At 33.1% G+C, this 19,788-nt stretch overlaps 1 protein-coding gene across 1 annotated transcript in view; it reads right to left on the minus strand.

Annotated features, from left to right (window-relative positions):
• The window catches only part of LOC149575241 (origin of replication complex subunit 6-like), a 40,992-nt gene extending 22,974 nt beyond the window's left edge, over nucleotides 1-18,018 (minus strand). Inside the window, 9 exon segments of the mRNA XM_089816013.1 lie at nucleotides 9,988-10,204; nucleotides 15,311-15,405; nucleotides 15,912-15,999; nucleotides 16,179-16,241; nucleotides 16,554-16,665; nucleotides 17,077-17,157; nucleotides 17,273-17,377; nucleotides 17,747-17,793; nucleotides 17,905-18,018. Coding sequence (XP_089672139.1) covers nucleotides 9,988-10,204; nucleotides 15,311-15,405; nucleotides 15,912-15,999; nucleotides 16,179-16,241; nucleotides 16,554-16,665; nucleotides 17,077-17,157; nucleotides 17,273-17,377; nucleotides 17,747-17,793; nucleotides 17,905-18,018 — 922 coding nt within the window.
• Between the last annotated feature and the right edge of the window lie 1,770 nt (nucleotides 18,019-19,788).

Raw genomic sequence — 19,788 nt, forward strand, 5'->3', positions numbered from 1 at the left:
CATCAAGTCACCACCAAAGCACCTCATCAAGGTCAGTCTTTAAGTCCAGTCACCAAGTCATCTTGCCAAGTTGCCACACCAAGTCAACTCACCATCTCGCCTCACTAAGTGGACTTGCTAAGTCAGCTTGCCAACTTGCCCCACCAAGTTGACTATTCAAGTATGCTCGCCAAGTTGACTCTTTGAGTTTAGTCATCAAGTCACCCCACCAAAGTGCCTCATCAAGGTCAATCTTTAGGTCCGCTCATCGAGATTTCTCACCAAGTCAGCTCGCCATGTCACGTCTCTAAGTGGCCTCACTAAGTCAGCTCACCAACTTGCCCCACCAAGTTCCCACTTTAAGCCCACTCACCATATTAGATTGTCAGGTCAGCTCCCCTAGTTAGCTCGCCAAGCTAACAATTGAAGTACGCTCACCAAGTTGTCTCTCTAAGTTTTCTTGCCAAGTTCATCCCCTAGGCCAACTCTCTAGGTCAGCTCACCAAGTCACCCCCACTTGCCCCACCAACTTGCCACTTTAAGTTGACTCGCCATGTCAGCTCACCAAGCTGACTCCCCTAGTTAGCTTGCCAAGCTGATAATTCAAGTACACTCACCAAGTCAACTCTTTATGTTCGCTTACCAAGTCTGCCCCCTAGGTCAGCTCACCAAGTCACCCCCACCCAGTCACCTCAATGAGTCAACTCTTTAAGTTAGCTCACCAAGTCAACTCACCCAGTGGTTTTACCACCTTTCCTTGGAAAGTTCGCTCATTATGTGTGCTTGCCAAGTTGCCCCACTAAGTTTATTCTCTAAGCCCACTCACCATGTCAGCTCACTTGGTCGGCTCACCAAGTCGATTGTTCAAGTATGCTCACTAGGTGGGCTCACCAAGTCACCCCACCAAGTCATGTCACCAAGTCGACTATTCAAGTACACTCGCCAAGTTGACTTTGAGTTTGCTCATCAAGTCACCCCACCAAAGTGCCTCATCAAGGTCAGTCTTTGAGTCTGCTCACCAAGTTAGCTCACCAAGTTGCCTCTCCAAGTGGCCTTGCTAAGTCGCCTTGCTAATTTTCCCCACCAAGTCGTCACTTTAAGCCCACTCACCATGTTAGATCACTAGGCTAGCTCCCAAAGTGAACTCGCCAAGCTAAAAATTCAAGTACGCTCACCAAGTTACCTCTTTAAGTTTGCTAACCAAGTCTACCCCCTAGGTCAACTCTCCAAGTCATCTGTATCCCCTGCTGTAGGTGGACTTGTTCTCTGGCAAGCTTATTTTGACTGTACCTTTATTTTCAACAATACCAATATTTTTAACTTGGCCTATCCCCATCCTATTAGATGCTTGATCCATGTCACTCTGCCAGTAATGAATAAGAATAACATGTGTATTAAAGATAAATCACTTGAGCTAGAAACTGTATCCATCTTTATGAATCTAAAATATGACATAGCAAAAAGTGGAATAGTTCTGATGGAGAAATATTATGAATGAGCCAACTTTAGCATCAAATTCCTAAATAACAATCAAAGTATACCTCAAATTTATAATATTTGCAACAATATAGAGACCTTCCTCTTCGTTCACTATCTGCATTAGCCATTTGATTAGATGTATTTTGAGTATTAATGGAATGGTTCCAAGACAATAATTACCAAGAAACAACAAAGAAAAATCTAGCTAGGAAACAAACAACTAATAAAAATAATTTTGAAACTTGAAATAAAAAAAATCATTTTATCTTTGCCCCTAGATAAAGAAATAACTCTAATAGTAACAAAGATCAACATGCACTTTAGTTTAGAAAATTAAATCCATATAAATCAAATATTTAACAAGTTATAAAACCATAATAAGTTCAAGGCCATTCATCCAGTGAATGATTATTTGAGTGCTCAATACATTGAATTAATAAGCCTAATTAGTCATCAGAAAACACACCAAATGTCGAGTGTGAATGTACTTGGCTAGGCTTCCATTATCATTTACCAAAAGGAGACTAAGTATCTGCATTACAACTGAAATGGCAGTTAAAATCTTATAATTAAGAGAGCTCAAAATTTCAAAGGAAACCCTCATATTATTCCTAGAATTGGTGTAAATTATGGCTAAATCTAACCTGCACAGCATGTCAGTGAAGTTGAATTATGTGCAAAGGAAGTGTACCAATATTTTCCCCTTTTGTAACCATTTGAAATAAAAGTTGAAGTGAATCATCTTCAATCAGATTTTGTGCTGCTCCGGGGTGACTAGCCAATGCCTTCATTATATGCACTATATTTCCTTCTACCTAAAAATGTTTAAGCAATAACCACTATCATGTAGATCCACTTGCAATTTTACATTAAAAAAGCATCTACGTATAGTGGATGCATGCATTTTCATAAGCAAAGGACCTCCCATATACATTGTGGTGTCTATACATTTGTCCAAAAATAAATATAAATATATTAAAAGATAATATGAAATTGTCCAAAAGTGCAAATTATTACCCAAAGAAGATCAGAACATGATAAAATTTGAAGTTGTGAGATAAAATGTCTAAATTACTTTTAAAGTTTAAACTTCAAAAACATGAGCTTAGTAGTTGAAGACATATAGCATAATCATTGAGTAGAAGATAAAACTTCACAGCAAGAACTCCTCATCCAAAAAACACCCAAACTAAAGCTCTAATATTATGTTCTGCATTACGCTCTCCAAGAACATCAGAGCTAGATCAATTTTGCTCAGTAGTATGATTGTCAATCCCACGTGATGGACTCAATTGTCCAAGATGAGTCTCTTGCTTCTCAACTAATGACGACTGTCTAAATGCACCCTAGGTAACATCCAACTCAAGATTCTCTACATAATTAATGCTTCCATAGGCTCTACGAACACTTACAAGTTAGAAAATTTTCATTTAGCATCATTGTCATTCCTACATGATGAACTCAATGATACAAAATGAGTCTCTTGAACTTCAGTTAATGACATCACCAAAAGTAAACCCAAATGTAATCTCACCCTATTTGCATTACTTCTAAAGCAATATAGACAAATAATTACTCCATACATATTTATAAGTTTACATTAAAAAATTCACTATGCAAAAAAATTTGTAGAGTTGCATCAGAAGATAACCCAAAAAATGGGTCCCCAAAATAGAAAAAACATTTCATTTGTCATCCTCATTTGGTTCCAATTTTGTTAAATAAGTTTAGGAAGGTTTGTGTCAAATTTTCACATAGTATCCTGCACAGTTTAAAAATTAAGGTTTGTTGGGCTCGTGTGGGTATGTTATCTAATATGTATCCATATCATAAAATGGATTCTCTAAACTAAAACCACTAAGTACAATTGTGTTTTGGAATCATGGATTGAGTTTCTCATAGCTTCACTCACTTTGTTAACTACCTACATAAATTTAGTATGGTTTTTCCAGCTAATAAGCATGTAACATATCCAAAATCAGGTTTCTTGCACTAAGCATAAGCTATATAAAAAAAAATCTGATCCTAGAAGTACTAACAATTCACATAAATCACTGACCATGAGGAAATTATTAGGAAAAAAGGCTATTCAATAACCACCTGGGGGACTCTAGAATAAAGAAGAGACCTTCCTGCAAATATCATTCATGACACATATAAGTGGACCAATGTTGAGTTTCCTCAAATGCAAAATAACAATCTCAATGCTGTGATTTTTACCAGACATCAACCTAGATGGAGACCATTTACTTTTTATTGTGATATTTTATTTGATGAAAACATGTAAAGCACATTACCCATAATAGCAAGTTTGCGTCATGATACCAGCATTCCAAGAAGATATTCTCTTAGTATCCCAGTGGTTATTGAAAACTATAGACTAGTTTGCGTCATGATATTTTATTTGATGAAAACATGTAAAGCACATTACCCATAATAGAAAGTTTGCATCATGATACCAGCATTCCAAGAAGATATGCTCTTAGTATCCTAGTGGTTATTGAAAACTATAGACTAGTCAAGTAACAATGAATCTCATATTTAATTTGCATAAAATAGGAAGGACAGGAAAAATTTCAATAGTTTTCTTCAAATCTTAAATTACACCAAACAAATTTGCATAAAATGCCAAGCAACCCCATTGCTTTAATATCAACATTTTCTTAGCAAAAACCCAAAAAAGCTTACCTCTGCATTGCTTATTCATGATTCTAATGAAGCAAAGTAGTCTTGTTGTTGGTAGGTATAAACTAAGGTCTAAAACTTAAAGCACACATTAAAACATCAAACACTTGAAGAAACTAGCAGAATAAAGTAATATTAATTACCTTGCGACCAACTAGAGTCAACAATACTATTCAAAAACCTCCACCAAAGATCCCCTTCTAAATAGAAGAGCCCAAAAGTTGAACAAACAAGGCCAATATAGCCACCCCCACTGTAGTATGAAGAGCATTGGTGGTGAATTCAAGTCCAAGCTGCAAAAGCAAAGACATTTACATAAAAACTAAGCAACCCTATTTGGTAAGAAAAGATATATAGAGATTTTCGACTAAAATTACAAATTGATGCTGAAAAACTTAAACCATAAGAATTGTTTTGTAGAATAATAAAGAAGAAAGATGAAGAATCAAACACTTGAAGGATACAATGTTGATGTAGCTTTAGAAAGGTCATCCGAAGGACATGATATGCTCGGGCTGAAGGAGCTTTTAGATTCATTACTACACTCGAGGATGGGTTCATCTTCAATCTAAAGATTGAAGATAAGCCCATTCCCAAGTGTAGTAATGCATCTCATATAATGCAATCTCATCTATGAAGCATATTAGAAGCTAACAGAGCATGTTTTCTAGCTGAGCTCCCTTGCGAGCCATAGGAGAATGCCGAAGATAGTCATGATGCTAATAGGCACATCATGACTATCTTTGACATTCTCCTATGGATCTTGTGGCTCTAATCTTATAACATGAGGCTTTCTCTTCTTTTCTCGAGCATAAGGCTGATGCGGCCCTATAATAAGAAATAAATGGGTTTAATTTTGATTATGTACAACACAAAGAAAACCAAAATGTAATAGCAATTTTTAACAGAGAAATGAACTATATAAACTTATAAAGTTCATAATAATAATAGGCCATAAACAAGAGCTAAATTCTAAGTAGACAAAGTCTAGACACATGAAGTGTACCTGATTGATCAAAACCAAATCACTACCAAGCCTTTTACCCACTCCTTAATAGCACTTTCTCTATGACCAAGTTTGTAGCAAGGTTTCTATTTATTTTTGGATCTAACGTTAATATGGCATCTCCATCCAGAAATTTCTTTCGAACCTGAAAGATTTATAAATGAAGTGATCAAAAACTCAAAATCTATCATCCAACACTGATAATTGATACATCTGTATTTAGAGGCAGCATAAATTCAACTAAATATTCAAGATCAAACAAGTTCTTCAAAATATGAAATTTGAAATAAAACTATAATTCGAAAAATCTTCAATAATAAATTTAATGCAGCAAATATCTTCATTTCATGGTTGATATCTATGCAAGTTGAAGATTGTACATTTAATATCTCTATTTAATAGTTTATAACCTTAATGCAACTTGAATTTTGTTCATTAATTTCTTTCTAGGTAATAATTTGCATGTTTGATCTTTGTGAGCTCCCAAATCTACATTTGAATGCACAAGATTTTTCTGCAAAATTTAGCTACTCTAGTTTTTAACAAAAGGTTAGAACCTCCAAAGATGTAAATTATAACTAATTGATAATTCTCACCAATACCTTCCATATTACACATTGAAATCCTAATTATTATGTTACCACATTGCAAATCTCTCTTAATTCCTTAACTAAAAATTTGTAGTGGAAAGTTAACAATGTATAAAATGATTAGAGCATATAACAAACCATGCTTGATGCAATGGAAAGTAAAGATCATGGTAACTTACCCTTCTCCCCTCTGCATATCTCCTCATCGCTCCCTCATCCCCACTTCCCTACTCTTCCTCTCCCCCTCTCATCTCTCACCCTCCCCACTTCCTTTCTTCCCCTATGACACCCTCCCTCCCTCTCTCACCATCCCTCCCTTCTCCTCAACTCCATTTCTTGTCTTCACTTCATCTCCCTCATCCCCACTTTACCTCACTCCATTCTCCTTCTCTCCTACTTTCCACATATAAACAACAATAATAGATCAACAATAAAATCAAATATTGCTCCAGAAGTCTTAATATGGACTCTATGGTAGGGCATTTGGCCCTCAACCCTATCTTGCATCATGAACCCCCCCCCCCCCCCCCCCCCCCCCCCCTGCACGCACGTGCACACACACACACACACACACAGAACCCAGTAGGGCACTGCCCCTCAACCCCATTAGACCCCCATTACTTTCAGGATCTCCTATCATGTATGAAACTTGATTATAATGAAGAGGTGACAAGGAATTGGGATCTGACCTTTGAGTGTATTGACATAGATGTTATTGTTTCACAATTTGCTAGAAATCTCTTTACATGAGATAGTTGTACAACACATGGCTAGTGGAAGTGGAATTGTCACTCATTGTGGTTCAAGTGAAGTTCTATTTTCAAAGTTCTAGGTGTTCATTTCATTGGTAAACCCAACTTGCTGTCCTACTAGGTATAATTTGCAATTAAGTCTCCAGTGAGAATTTTTTTCCCTCCTAGATGTCCCAAAAGATTCTCATAATCACATATTTTGATACCCAGTTGGCTATATTTCAACATATCTCAAAATTAGATAATGATGTTTTGGATTTACTATCCCCAATAGGTGACTGTCACTAGTTTTTGGCCTATTTGACCCCACTTTTATAGAAAAAGTGTGTGACATATGTGTCTTCCGACCCTCAAGCTTTCAAAAATGTTGTTGTTTAACCCCAATAAAAACAAATTACAATCAATTTGGTCTCATATACCCTATAACTATGAAAGCCCCAAATTGCTCTTACAAACCCTCATCTAACTAGGGATTGCTCATTATATGACTCTCCAATGAAGTTTCAAATAAATGAAAGATGTTTCAGCATTAGATTAACATAATAAACTCATCCCAATCATAAAAAAATAATTTTGTTCAGGCAGATTGTTCACTGTTGTAACCAAACCTCATAATTAGTGTTCCTTCAATCATAACAAGTACAATGTTCAGCTTGCACAGTTTGTCTTTCATAATTAGTGTTCCTTCAATCAAAACCAATAGTTCTCAACAACAGATGAATGGACAGCCATTGATTATTTTCAAATTCCAACAATTAGTAGTTGAAGGGTCTCATGGTCATGTAGGGTTTCAACAAAAGCTCTATTAATTTTTATTGACAGAAGTTGAATGGATATTGTGTTCATTCTTTTCAGATTCCAATGGTCAACTATTGTTAGAAGAATTTGAAAACTCAGTTGTTGGTTAAATTTATTGCTATAACAATTTATTCCTACTATTTTTTGAAATGCATGGAAAATGATGAAGGTCTGAGTGTGTCTGTGAGAGAGAATGCATCAAATAAAATAATAATAATTTATGGATAGAATAAAAAGGTATATGCATTTGTTAAAATGTTTATCTCTGCAGATATGATGCAATGAGTTTGATGTTAGAGGAAAAAGAAGTTTGTGAAGGTTACAGTAAATTTTTCATCGAGAGACTTTGTTGGCTTTTGTGTAAGACTGGTGAATTACAGGGTGAATTACAGAGTTTCATTCTTTGCAATCTTTGAATACATATAAGAAGATTATATAGACTGTTACAAATATGAGATAGTAAATTTATTGTTTTGAAATGAAATAGAGTATACCTCTATGTTTTAGTCATTCTTCTTTGAGTAGTGGACAGGGGTTGGTGGCCTGATTGTAGTTAGTAAGACTCTTGTATTGCTAGTGAGGCTTGTTGTCAGTGAGACTTATATTATATAATAATTTATTGTTTATTTTTTTGGTTTTTTAGCTTTATATGTATTTTTTTTGCAACATCATTGCTTTCTTTTAATGTTTTATTTTTTTTAATGTTTTATTTTTTTGACACATGGATAGCTTGTTCTTGTATCAGGATATTGTGATATGGCCCAGATGAGAGCTCATTGTCAGGTAAGTAGATAGCTGTGCTAAATTATATATGAATCCATATCTGATATGCTTGTTTGTGTATTTTGTGTGTTGGGGGGTGGAGAGGAAGTGGTTATATTTGAATTCATCAAATGGTCTACACTCATCTTCTTTTTGGCATATTTTGTATGTCAACTGTATTGTATCTGGGGTTTTATAAAAGATTTTTCTATCTATGTTCAATGGCCTTCTTATATCTATGCCCATGTGACATAGATAGCAGGCCATTGAATAAAATGGCCATATAGTATAAATGTTCCTTTTTAGCCTAGTGCTCAACAATTGCAATAGTAAGAGTGCAATAAAGGAATATATATATATATATATATATATATATATATATATATATATATATATATATATATATATGTATATATATATATATATATGTATGTATATATGTATGTATATATATGTTTATGTGTGTGTGTGTGTGTGTGTGTATACATATATACATATATATATGTATATGTATATGTATATGTATATACATATATATACATATATATATGTATATGTATATGTATATGTATATACATATATATACATATATATGTATATGTATATACATATATATACATATATATGTATATGTATATACATATATATACATATATATGTATATGTATATATATATACATACATATATATGTATGTATATGTGTGTGTATATACATACATATATATGTATATATATATGTATATGAATGTATGTATATATGTATGTATATGTATATATATATATATATATACATATACATACATATATACATACATACATATACATATATATATACATATATATGTATGTATATATATATATACATATACATACATATATATATATACATACACACACACACACACACACACACACACACACACACACAGAGATATATATATTTATATATATAAATTCAGATTTCCAATTTGATATATATATATTTAGTAGAATATAAAGGTAAGTGGGTATAAACTAGTAAGGGTAGAGAATTTGTATTTATTGACTCAAATTTCTAAGACACCTTACAAGGGGATATTACAGTTACAATATTCCTCTATTTTGATTCTTCCTACTTTCAAATGCATTGCATGGGATGAATTTCAGAGACTTGCATTTATATGTTTCAGTTTCTTTGCTATCTGATAGCATACCTGTGTAGATGACTAGTATCAACAGGTCAAGAAATTTTGTAGGTTGTAATGATTAAATATAGAACATATGGTAGGCTATAACAATAAAATATATCCTTCCCATGACAATTCATGTCAAATGGGATCAATTAAATTGCATGTTAAGCTTTGAGTTGACTATAAAATAATGTAGCACTCAAATCTAAAAGAAAAATCTCAGTAATTGACCAACCTACATCACAACCCCACAAATCCACTGCCACTATTCCTTTAACAATACAATTATAAAGACATGATTCCATGAAAGTTATGAAACTTAATTGAATAGTATCATAAGTGTATAGCCACAAGCCACAACTAAGCCAAGTAGGCAAATATTTTTTTCTAAGGCCTTTTTTTTTCTATACTAATAATATCAACATATAGCATATAGGCTACTAAAAGTAGGAATCAATTATGATTGTAAGAAGACTGAATGATAATTATATCCTAGGGTATTTTGGAAGCAAGCTAGATCATGATAAGAGCAAATATTTTCTCAATTAAAGATCCAGTTATAGGTTTGTCTAGTCCAAGACAAGCATCTATGAATCAACTAGAGGCATAGTAGAAATGTAGTTATATATGCTTGTTACATAATTAAGACTATTAATATATATGTTATTTTCAAGGTCCTATGGTAGATGATAGCTCTTTAAAACACTACTTGAATCAAACTAAACTAAAAAAATGTTACTTTACCTTGAGATAGTTATATCAGTACTTTGGCGTGTGATATCAATAATTCCATCATCATAATCACTAAGGCTGTAGCGATCTATCCATCTATGCCATGAATTTGGCTTTATTTGAATTCCATCAACATCAGGCCCTCGGCCAGCTTCAAATTCTAAATTGTTTATAATGATATGTTCACACTCTTTTAACTGTAAGCCCTTGCCCACCAACTTTATTCGATGCACACGTCCATCAATTGTCTTCTATGAGGAAACTCTCAAATAAGACAAAAGATTAATCATTCCTGACACTTTAAAAACAATCCATAGAGGTTCCTTCTATTTACAACCTTCATGAAGGGTTCCAAGGCCACTATCTATCCAACTAACAAGCATTTTGTCAAACATACATTATAGCCTCAATATTTTATTTATATATGCAATAAAATTTTGATATTGTAATGTTCAAAAGACTTCACTTACAATCACTGGGCACATGTAAAATCATGTTGGTTGACTAAAATTGGTGAAAACATTTTGAGGCTATATTTACACTTGCTCCAAAGCAATCTTTGCTAATCTATGAATTTATCATTTACAAACCAATGAATCCTAAAATAGAAATTCACAATATTTTGTTTTTCTAGCACATTGGACCATCACACTATTGGACTTTCAACAAATGAAAAAATCTTTCATGTACAGATGCAAAAAAATTCATGTTTTATCTATTTAATAATGAGTGAAATAAGATGAATAGAAATACATGGAGATGTTGGAACCTAAGAATTGGCAATTTAGAAAATTTAAGACATGCATTACTTATACTAGTTTACGTTGAAACATCTAAGCCTAATAGGGTTCCCTAAATTTTGAAAACATTTTTTTCATGTTGTTGCACAAAAGCACGCATAACACTAAGAAGTTCTATATGCTCAAAATTTGACTCCTAAATTGCCTTGATGTTGCACAAAACATCAAGTTTGCATGGCTTCAAAAACTTCATCAGAGGTTATACCACCATCTTCAACTGATTATGTTTGGCTTTGACTTGAGCTCTTTAGCAACATAAAGATCAAAAACTTGCATTGAGAGTTGTGAAACCTTGTGGAAGGAGACTACTTTAAGTTGAGAAAATATACAATTAAGCTTTGAGTTCATTTCCACATAATATGGATATCCAAAGCCCTCTAATATGGTATCTACCATCAATTTACATATTACTGAAACCTTTGAGATCATATGAAATATAAAGCTCCATGCAAACTTGGCAATAAGAACAAGTTAATTAAAATTTATCTACTTTGACCTACACCACACAACCAAAAGAGGTGGAATTGTAGATAGGAATGGCCTATATACTAGTGGTTGGTGTAAAAATTCAAGTCAAAATTGGCATTTCATGCTTACAGATTAGAGACCAGAAAATCCTTTGTCCAAGCAATAAAAAAATTGTGGACATAATAAGGGTCATAACTAAGAACATCTACGATTGACTATTATGAAGTGATCAAGATAAAGCTTTTGTTATGTTCTAAAAAATACATTTAAACTTAAATCCCATGAGAGGACCACACAATATAGATCCAAATATTGAACATTTCCAAGTGATGTCCTCCTAACAAAAAACCCAATGAACATAAGCTATATCAATCATTTACAGGCAAGGCCAACAAATCCAGCTTTCAGGCATCAATATAAATTTATATCCACATTAAATATGGATAATCAAGCTTTACAATTCTTGCAAACTCAAGAACAACTACATGCTCCCCATATTAAATGGTCTAGTTATTTGTGGACTTTCACATTTATAATCAAGTACAAGGTAGGGAAGATAAATGTGGTTACTAGTACTCTGGTTCTCAAAGGATTTCATGTACAGCTATGACTAATGAGGTGGCAGATTTGAAGCATCTCAAGGATGTATTACAATAAAATCCAGCCCTTCGAGCCACTAATAATCCTTGTAAAGAATCAAATATAGGCATTATGAGTTCCCATTTGGACTTCATGATGCATGATCAATTTTATTCCAGAGAAAAGAAATTATGCTGTCCTCAAGCTTCCACGAGGAAGACCATATTATGTGAGGCACATGCTAGTTACCTATCAGAATAATATGGGAGAAATAAAATCCTACAAAAACTAGAAGAGTGTAAATATTTGTCTTCTAAGACTTGAGATATTGTGATCTAAGTGAACAGATGTTACATTTGAAAACTTGCCAAGCTTAGGCAACTAAAAATAGGCAAAATATTGATACTTAGTATCTTGGAAAATTTAAAAACATAAGCAATGTATTAGCATGGATTTTATATTGAGTCATACATAGAAGTTTTGATGGTATATTTTGGTCATTGCCATGGATCAATTTTCCAAGATTGCTCATACTGTAGCTTGTGAATACCACAAAGATGTATCTTATAAGGAGAAATGAAATTTTGAGTCATGCTTGGTATAATTTATGGAAGAAGCCATGAGCATGACCACAGTGCAGTTGTGGATGTTATCCTCAAGCTTAACAGCAATAAAAACTAATTCATTGAATGTTAGGAAAGTTGTTGCATTGTTTCCTCAGATACAAATGAAGATTGTGGCAATGGTTGTATGCATAATTTTCTTTAACAATTAAATTAATTGCTTCACTAATTATGTCCCTTTGGAAATGGTGTATACCCACTCTTGTAAAGAGTTCACACAACAAAAATATTTTTTAAGGGATGAAGAATTTCTTTGAAACCATGAAAAAGGATATTTAGAAGTGACCAAATACTGAAAATTGTGAAGAGAAGGCTCATAGGAGGATGCTAAAAAAGGCAGAACATAGTTGGTGATCTACTATAGTGTATGTACAAAAGCATTGATTTGAAAAAGGCCAATGTAACAAATTACAATGAAGAATTCTTGTCAATACAAGATTTCATAGAAATCGATCAGTGATACTTATTTCCTCTGGATTTTCCAAAAGATCTTCTACATCTTAAAACTATTTATATGTATGAATAAAAAGAGGACAAAAGAATGATACAATCATGTAGCAAGGCAGCTAATCAACCTTCAAGTTGGACCACCCAAATGTCCAAAAAAATTCAAAATGAAGAAAGTGAAAAAATACTAGAATATAAAAGAGTCTAAGTTTGGCTATCTTGGCATGGATTCAAGAAATAGTAAGTTGCCAAGTTGGCACATCTTAAACAAAAAATAATTTTATCTTAAACCAAGTAGTTCAATACTTCAAGATTTTGAGGATTCGATATAGAAGAATTGATCTCCTTTTTGTCATAATTGAGGTTGGCAACAGTTATCCAATGCAGAGTTTTGAAGATCCTAATATGGTGTTTTTGAAGATGGATTTAGTTAGAAATTGGGTTCGAGTTGTAAAAACTGCTTCTAGATAATTGAGATTGGAATAATATTTTCATTTTGATAAGATTGCAATACAATTTTTATTTCATAGAGATTGTATAGCTGCTATCATAAAGCAGGTTCCACTTGTCTTGTATGAAAAAAATTTGCAACCATACAAAGGATGCCTTTTTGGATCTTATAATAAGGGAAGAAAGTGGTGAATGTTAAGGAAAAATATTGAATTTAACTATATCAAAGTTTGATCCAGATATACTTAGATTCTTGGGTGCTTTTGTAACTATTTTTTATTGTTTGTAAGGAATTGCGTGCATGAATTCAATTCGACAAAAGTTTAGATAGGATTTCCTTGATAATTGGGATTTACATTTTATAAATTCATCTAAATATGAAGGATGATCCTAATCATCTTCTACCCTAGGATGATGGGTTGGAAAGTTACAACTCCAAATTGTCAGAAATAATGACCACAGATGAGAGGATTTCAAAATTGAAACCAAATTGACTCTTAATTTTCTTTACCTACAGACTTCAACAGATCATATCACCCACCAAAAAAAGGCACTCATAGAAAGCGATAAATAATTGAATCTTGAATTTCCTTACCTATAGACTTCAGTACATCATAAGCCTCTGCAATAAGCTGTATGTCACCATACTTGATCCCATTGTGCACCATCTTGATGAAATTTCTAGATCCACCCTTTCCAATATAGGTAACAAAAGGGCCACTATCCACTTGTGCATCGATCTTAACAATTTTATCCTCAATATACTTGTAAGCCTCATATGAGCCTCCAGAAATAAGAGAAGGCCATTCTTGGCACCCTCTTCACCCCTTGAAACCCCCATGCCTAAATACAAAAGCCCCCTCTTCTTTGCCTCCTCCTGCCTTCTATTCGTGTTTTCATACCATTCATTCCCACTGTCCACAATACAATCCTCTTCTTCAATGTGGGCAGCCAGAGTCTCAATTGATTTGGCCATGGGGGACCCTACTTTGATTAGAAGGATTATGACTCTAGGCTTCTAGATTGAGAGCACAAATTCCTTGGCATCATGGAACCCTTTTACTCTTAGATTGCCTTCCAGCTTGGCTCTATCTATCGTCTCATCTACCTTTTCTAGGCTCTGATTGTAGATTGATATGGGGAAGCCTTTTTCTACAATATTGAGAGCTAGATTTTGCCCCATCACAACCAATCCAGCCAATCCTATTCTCGACAATTCAGCCATCTCTTTTTCTTGTATTCAGATAATCAAAATCAAGAGTAAGGTTAACATCCAAGGGAGGCTTAGAAATTTTAGCTTACAAAGGACATTTGAAACAAACTTCCTTGGTTTTTTGTAGTAATGTCATTGTATAGAGCTCTAAGTTTAACTATTTTAGCATCAACTATTGAACCAAACTATTTTGGTGTCATCTTCGAAAAGGCTAAACCATCCAAGAGCAAGGTTTTCACAATAAAGGCAACATATGAAAATCTCATAGTAATCCAAATTGCAATTTAAACTAGGAAACTAGGAAAGGGATACAGACATTGCAGTCAGATCAGCTCTCTCAAGCTCTTAGAACATAATGTAGCTTTTTTATAAGAGCTAGTGTTTTGTTTAGTTAACCCCCAATTTTTTTCCTTGTGTTTTAATTGGATGTGAATATTTTTATTCCACTTACACTTTTCCTACACCGTTTCACTACCATGCAAATGGAATGTTACTATAGTTACAATAAAATATTATTATGTTTAACTACAACATCCTTCAACCATGCAGAAATATAAGCTTGTGCTTCCAATCATGAATAAAAGAAACACTCAAGTACCAATGCTTAACTAAGAAACACATTCTTTCACATAAAACAATGTAGCTAAGTTGATTTTACATCCTTAGTTATTAATTCTTATATGAGAAATGCATTACATGTCTATCCACATTGGAATAACATCAAATATATAAAAATAACTTCGTAAACTTTTAGGTATAATATATGAACCGAGTTACCTCAAGTTCATATTCATCATCAATTGATTCGCCGCTATTGTTAGATTCTGCCTTGTCTTCACCTATTCTCTTGCTTAGCAATGCATCCAAAAGTTTTGTCCATACACACCCAATACGCTTAGTTGCTTACAACAATCATAATAACCAAAATTTAGACCAAGCTTTTGTTCCAATTTTCCATACTAAATCAATGTGAACCTAAGAAATAGTTAAAGATGGTGTGAAAATAAATTCAACCATGTAAAGAATAGAAAAATGATTATTTAGCTGGTCTGTCACACCAATTTAAGACATAAGAGTACAATGCACTTTGAAATCTTCAACAATAAGGATCTGAGATATGCCAGCCCATATGAATTTTATATAGGAGAAATTTGTAAAGGTCACAATCACTACAATGTAAACAAGCCTAAAATAATCTTTCAAACTTTTCAGCACCAAGCAAGCACAAAAATATAAGAATGTATATATTAAGTAACAAGAATGAACCTAGTATAAACTTGACCATAATTAATGAAAAGAACTTGCCATATAAAAAATATGCAAAGATTAAAAAATCAATGTCATCACATAAACAAAATAGTCTCTAAAGAAAACACACCTCTATTATTTTTCATAGATTTTGGATCATTCTTTTCTTTGGCAATTCCCACAACATCAAAATAGCAATCATTCATAGATGTTGCAACCTAGCCCAAACAATTAGAAATATATATATATATATATATATATATATATATATAGTTAAGAACAAACATAAATCTTCAAGAGGGTTTCCTTGTTTGATTTAGTTAACATTTGCAAATTGACAATGTGAATAATATTACAAAATCTTCAAGATTTCTATGCACCCAAAAAGAACACTCACGTTTGAAAACTCAAATTTCGATGTACCACATATCTCGATCAATTTTATCCTATCAACTTTTAACTGCATCTAGATAAATAAGTTAGGTTTTTGTACAACAAGTTCCAGAACTTAGGGTGGGTATATGGATAAACAAGAAACCAAAGTTTAGAGAAGACTAACTTGAGGCCATTACTATAGAATTTTCATATGTGTGATGATAAAAAGCAACACAAGAGTAAGGGTTTTCATTTTGTTTAAGTTATTCACCCAAAAGAAAAATAAGAAAGAGAAAAAAATTGCTCCTAGGTTATATCCTTCATTCATATTGACTATAGAATCAAAGGATTATTATTGGCCTAATAACAAGCTTGAAATATGCAAGTACAAAAAAACCTTATTTCTTCTTGCACATAGGTAAAAAGCTACTGCAGTGAACACTGGATGACCAAAATCAGCACTTGATCTCTGGGACTCTGGTAGAGAAGCTATAAATCTTTCTTTGTATCTGTATAAGGTTAATATTAGAATTGCATATTCGATCATGATTTTGGGCTGAAAAGACTTGGGGATCATATGCTAACCCCACACTTATCAAAGAGCTCAAGGTCAAAGTATAAGAGTATAGGATTTCATTTGGTATGCCCTTAGGCCTTACTCCAATGAAATCATTATACCCACCCTAATAATTTCCCCAAGCACAAAGCATACTATAAGCCTTTGAGCCATAAATTTCAAAAGATTAGAAATCCAAGAAAACAAACCATTTGGGTCCTGAAGTTTGAACTAAGGAAACCTAGTTTCTCAAGTTCCATAGATCACTATATAAATATTTGACCAGTAAGTTGCAAAAGGTCCAAATTTTAAGTAAACACACCATTTGAGAGCTGAAAACTGAGTCAAGGAAAATAGAACTTACAAAGACAAGACTCTTTGGGCAGACCCAATCAATCTAAGACATCCAAACTAGATTCCAAGTTCTCAGATGTCCAGCTTTGGCCTACAAGGAAAATTAAAAGTGTAGACTTGTCATCATTTTTTAATATAATCCATTAATGTCAAAAGAGCAAACAAACAAAGAATTGCAACTGATTCAATTTAGATAATTAACCTACCTAACTCCTAGTGCATTTTGCATTGCATTCAAGGATCTGGTATATGCCTTCTCAAACATGCCACTTAGCCTAATGGCCTTCTGTCTGTCAAAGGGAACTTGTAATCTATACAAACAATGCATTCAATCATTGCAAATTAAATGTCATTGTTGCAATTTTTCTAATAAAATCATAAAGAATGAGAACTGGAAATTCATGAAGGGTAAGCAATGGGAATCCTCTAATGTTCAAGGAATAATTTCTCCTCTTGTTAAATTATTTCTTCCTGGGCAACATAGATCCAGTCCTGAGGAATGCAATGTAATGGCAAGGATAGATGACATTAATAAGATTCGACCTAGTGTTATATTATCTCACTGTCGGCATGTGGCATGATCTTTGTTGTAAGGATTATGCTATAAATTTGAGAAATGACCCAATCCTTTTCAATGTAAAATCAAATGAACCCATTTGAATAAGGTTCAAGAAAAATACTTTGTATTAGTGAGTTCAAAGTAGAGAACCAATTTGCAAACCTTGCCCTGTGGATGAAAAGGGGTTAAAAAAGGACTCAATGATGAATATTCCCAATAAATTGCATTCCAGATGAAAAAAATTGCACTAAATTTGATGCATTGTTTAGATAAACATACCACACCAAAAGTGGAAGAATTAAAGTGCACAATACATCTTAGCTCCTTGGCCTTCCCGATAACATTGTTGTCTTTTGCAAGGTCCAGTTTTCTTCCCAGCCCATCCATGTCCATGTTTCTCTGCAATGTATGGCTAGGAAATGAATGTTGCCCTCCTTTGACCACTCCAACTGAAGGACTTCTCACCCTTTGCAGCCCACAAGCCTGTCCTCCAAATGGACCAACTACAATTCCACTTGCAACCTGCACAAATCAACCTGTACGAAATAAAACTTTTTTGATTTTAACATAACAAGCCCGTGTTGGTTGAAATTTTGACCAACATGAGCATGAATTTTTTTAAAAATACATTTTTCCTTGCCTATTCTGACCAATTTTACCCCATTTTAATAGATGGTCAAAATTTTTGGTCTAAAAATGGGGTCAAATGTACTAGTGTTACCCAAAAACTCTTGTTGGATAGTAGTACTTTGAAGGAAGAATGTGTGAATATGGATATGCTTATTTCTATTTCTTTTGAATCCTAAGTTTATTACTGTTTGGGTAACTTGGTTATTTCATTTGTACTAGGTCCTCATACCAAACATGTTTATGTGGTTGTAGTATGAAAGTTCTAAGTCACCATAGCATTTAATGGTATTGGTGGTTGTCACTATTTTTATCATGTGTCATTGGTCATTGATTTCTATAACCCCTGAGGGTGATTTCCTAAATTTATGTGAAATGTAGATGATTATAGTGGGATGATATCTTGATTTATTTTCATTCTATGACCATTCAAATTTTGATGTGAATGATGATTAAACATATTGTAATGGATGAATTATAATTGTAGGTTGAGTAGTTACCTTCTTTCCTAAATTGAATTGAAGTGAAATGAGTAGTGTTATTATTAAATAAATTACCTTACAAAAATTAAAACAAGCATACAAGGGGAAGTAACTCACAAGTACTAAAACCATCAAACACAAAAAAGAGAAAACCTCTATTTAGAAAGTGAGGCTTTTGAGAGGACCCAATCACTGAGAACCATAAACCTATAAAAACCTTTACAAAATAAAAATTAGAGGGGTTTAGGAAGAAATGTTGTGAAATCATCTTTCAGACAAAAACCTTTATGCTAGACTTAACACAACCAAGGAAAGTAAAAACTAATAGTGGATTTTGAAACATTTCCCACAACCTTTTACTAGGAGGACTAACTATAACAAACAAGGAAAGAGATCATAAAGACCTTAAAAAAAACTAACTTTTGAAGGCATCTAGTAACCCAAAAATCTAAAGAATTCTTATAATTGCTAAAAGAACAATCAAAGAGTGTTTTAATCCATAAATAACCATAAGGTTTTAAAAGAAAACCTAAATCCTTTTGCATGAAGAATGGATAATGTTGATGAATAGTAAAGAACATTATTAGTAGATTAAAATTATTGATACTTGATTTTATCAATCTATTTTATTCTCCTTTTTTTGAGTCATTAATGCCCAAAATGTGAATTATGCAATAAAGAATTGATGTATTTTATACTCAATCATGTATTGAATTAGTGTAGAATTATTCATGCCTATGATTTATGCATTTTTGATAGGTTAGAAAAATGTACAAACCTTATGTGGATTAGTAGTGTCTTTCTTGAGACCCAAGTTGTGTGTGAGATTGATTATACTAGAAGTCTATTTATGACATTCTCTCATTTTAGCTTCAAGGTTTCCTAAAGTGGCCTAAGTATTTATTCCACTCAATAATATGCTTGATAAATGGATAAGATTCCTAATGAATCTCTTCAAGTATTTCATGCATGCTTAATGTAGGCTTATTTTTATATGTTTACCAACTTCTATTTATGACTTGAGTTACATGAGAGTTTTGATGGACTATTGTCA

Source organism: Cupressus sempervirens, chromosome 2 (assembly GCF_028749045.1).
Source record: "Cupressus sempervirens isolate cs-2001-9-10 chromosome 2, ASM2874904v1, whole genome shotgun sequence".
Classification (NCBI taxonomy): domain Eukaryota; kingdom Viridiplantae; phylum Streptophyta; class Pinopsida; order Cupressales; family Cupressaceae; genus Cupressus; species Cupressus sempervirens.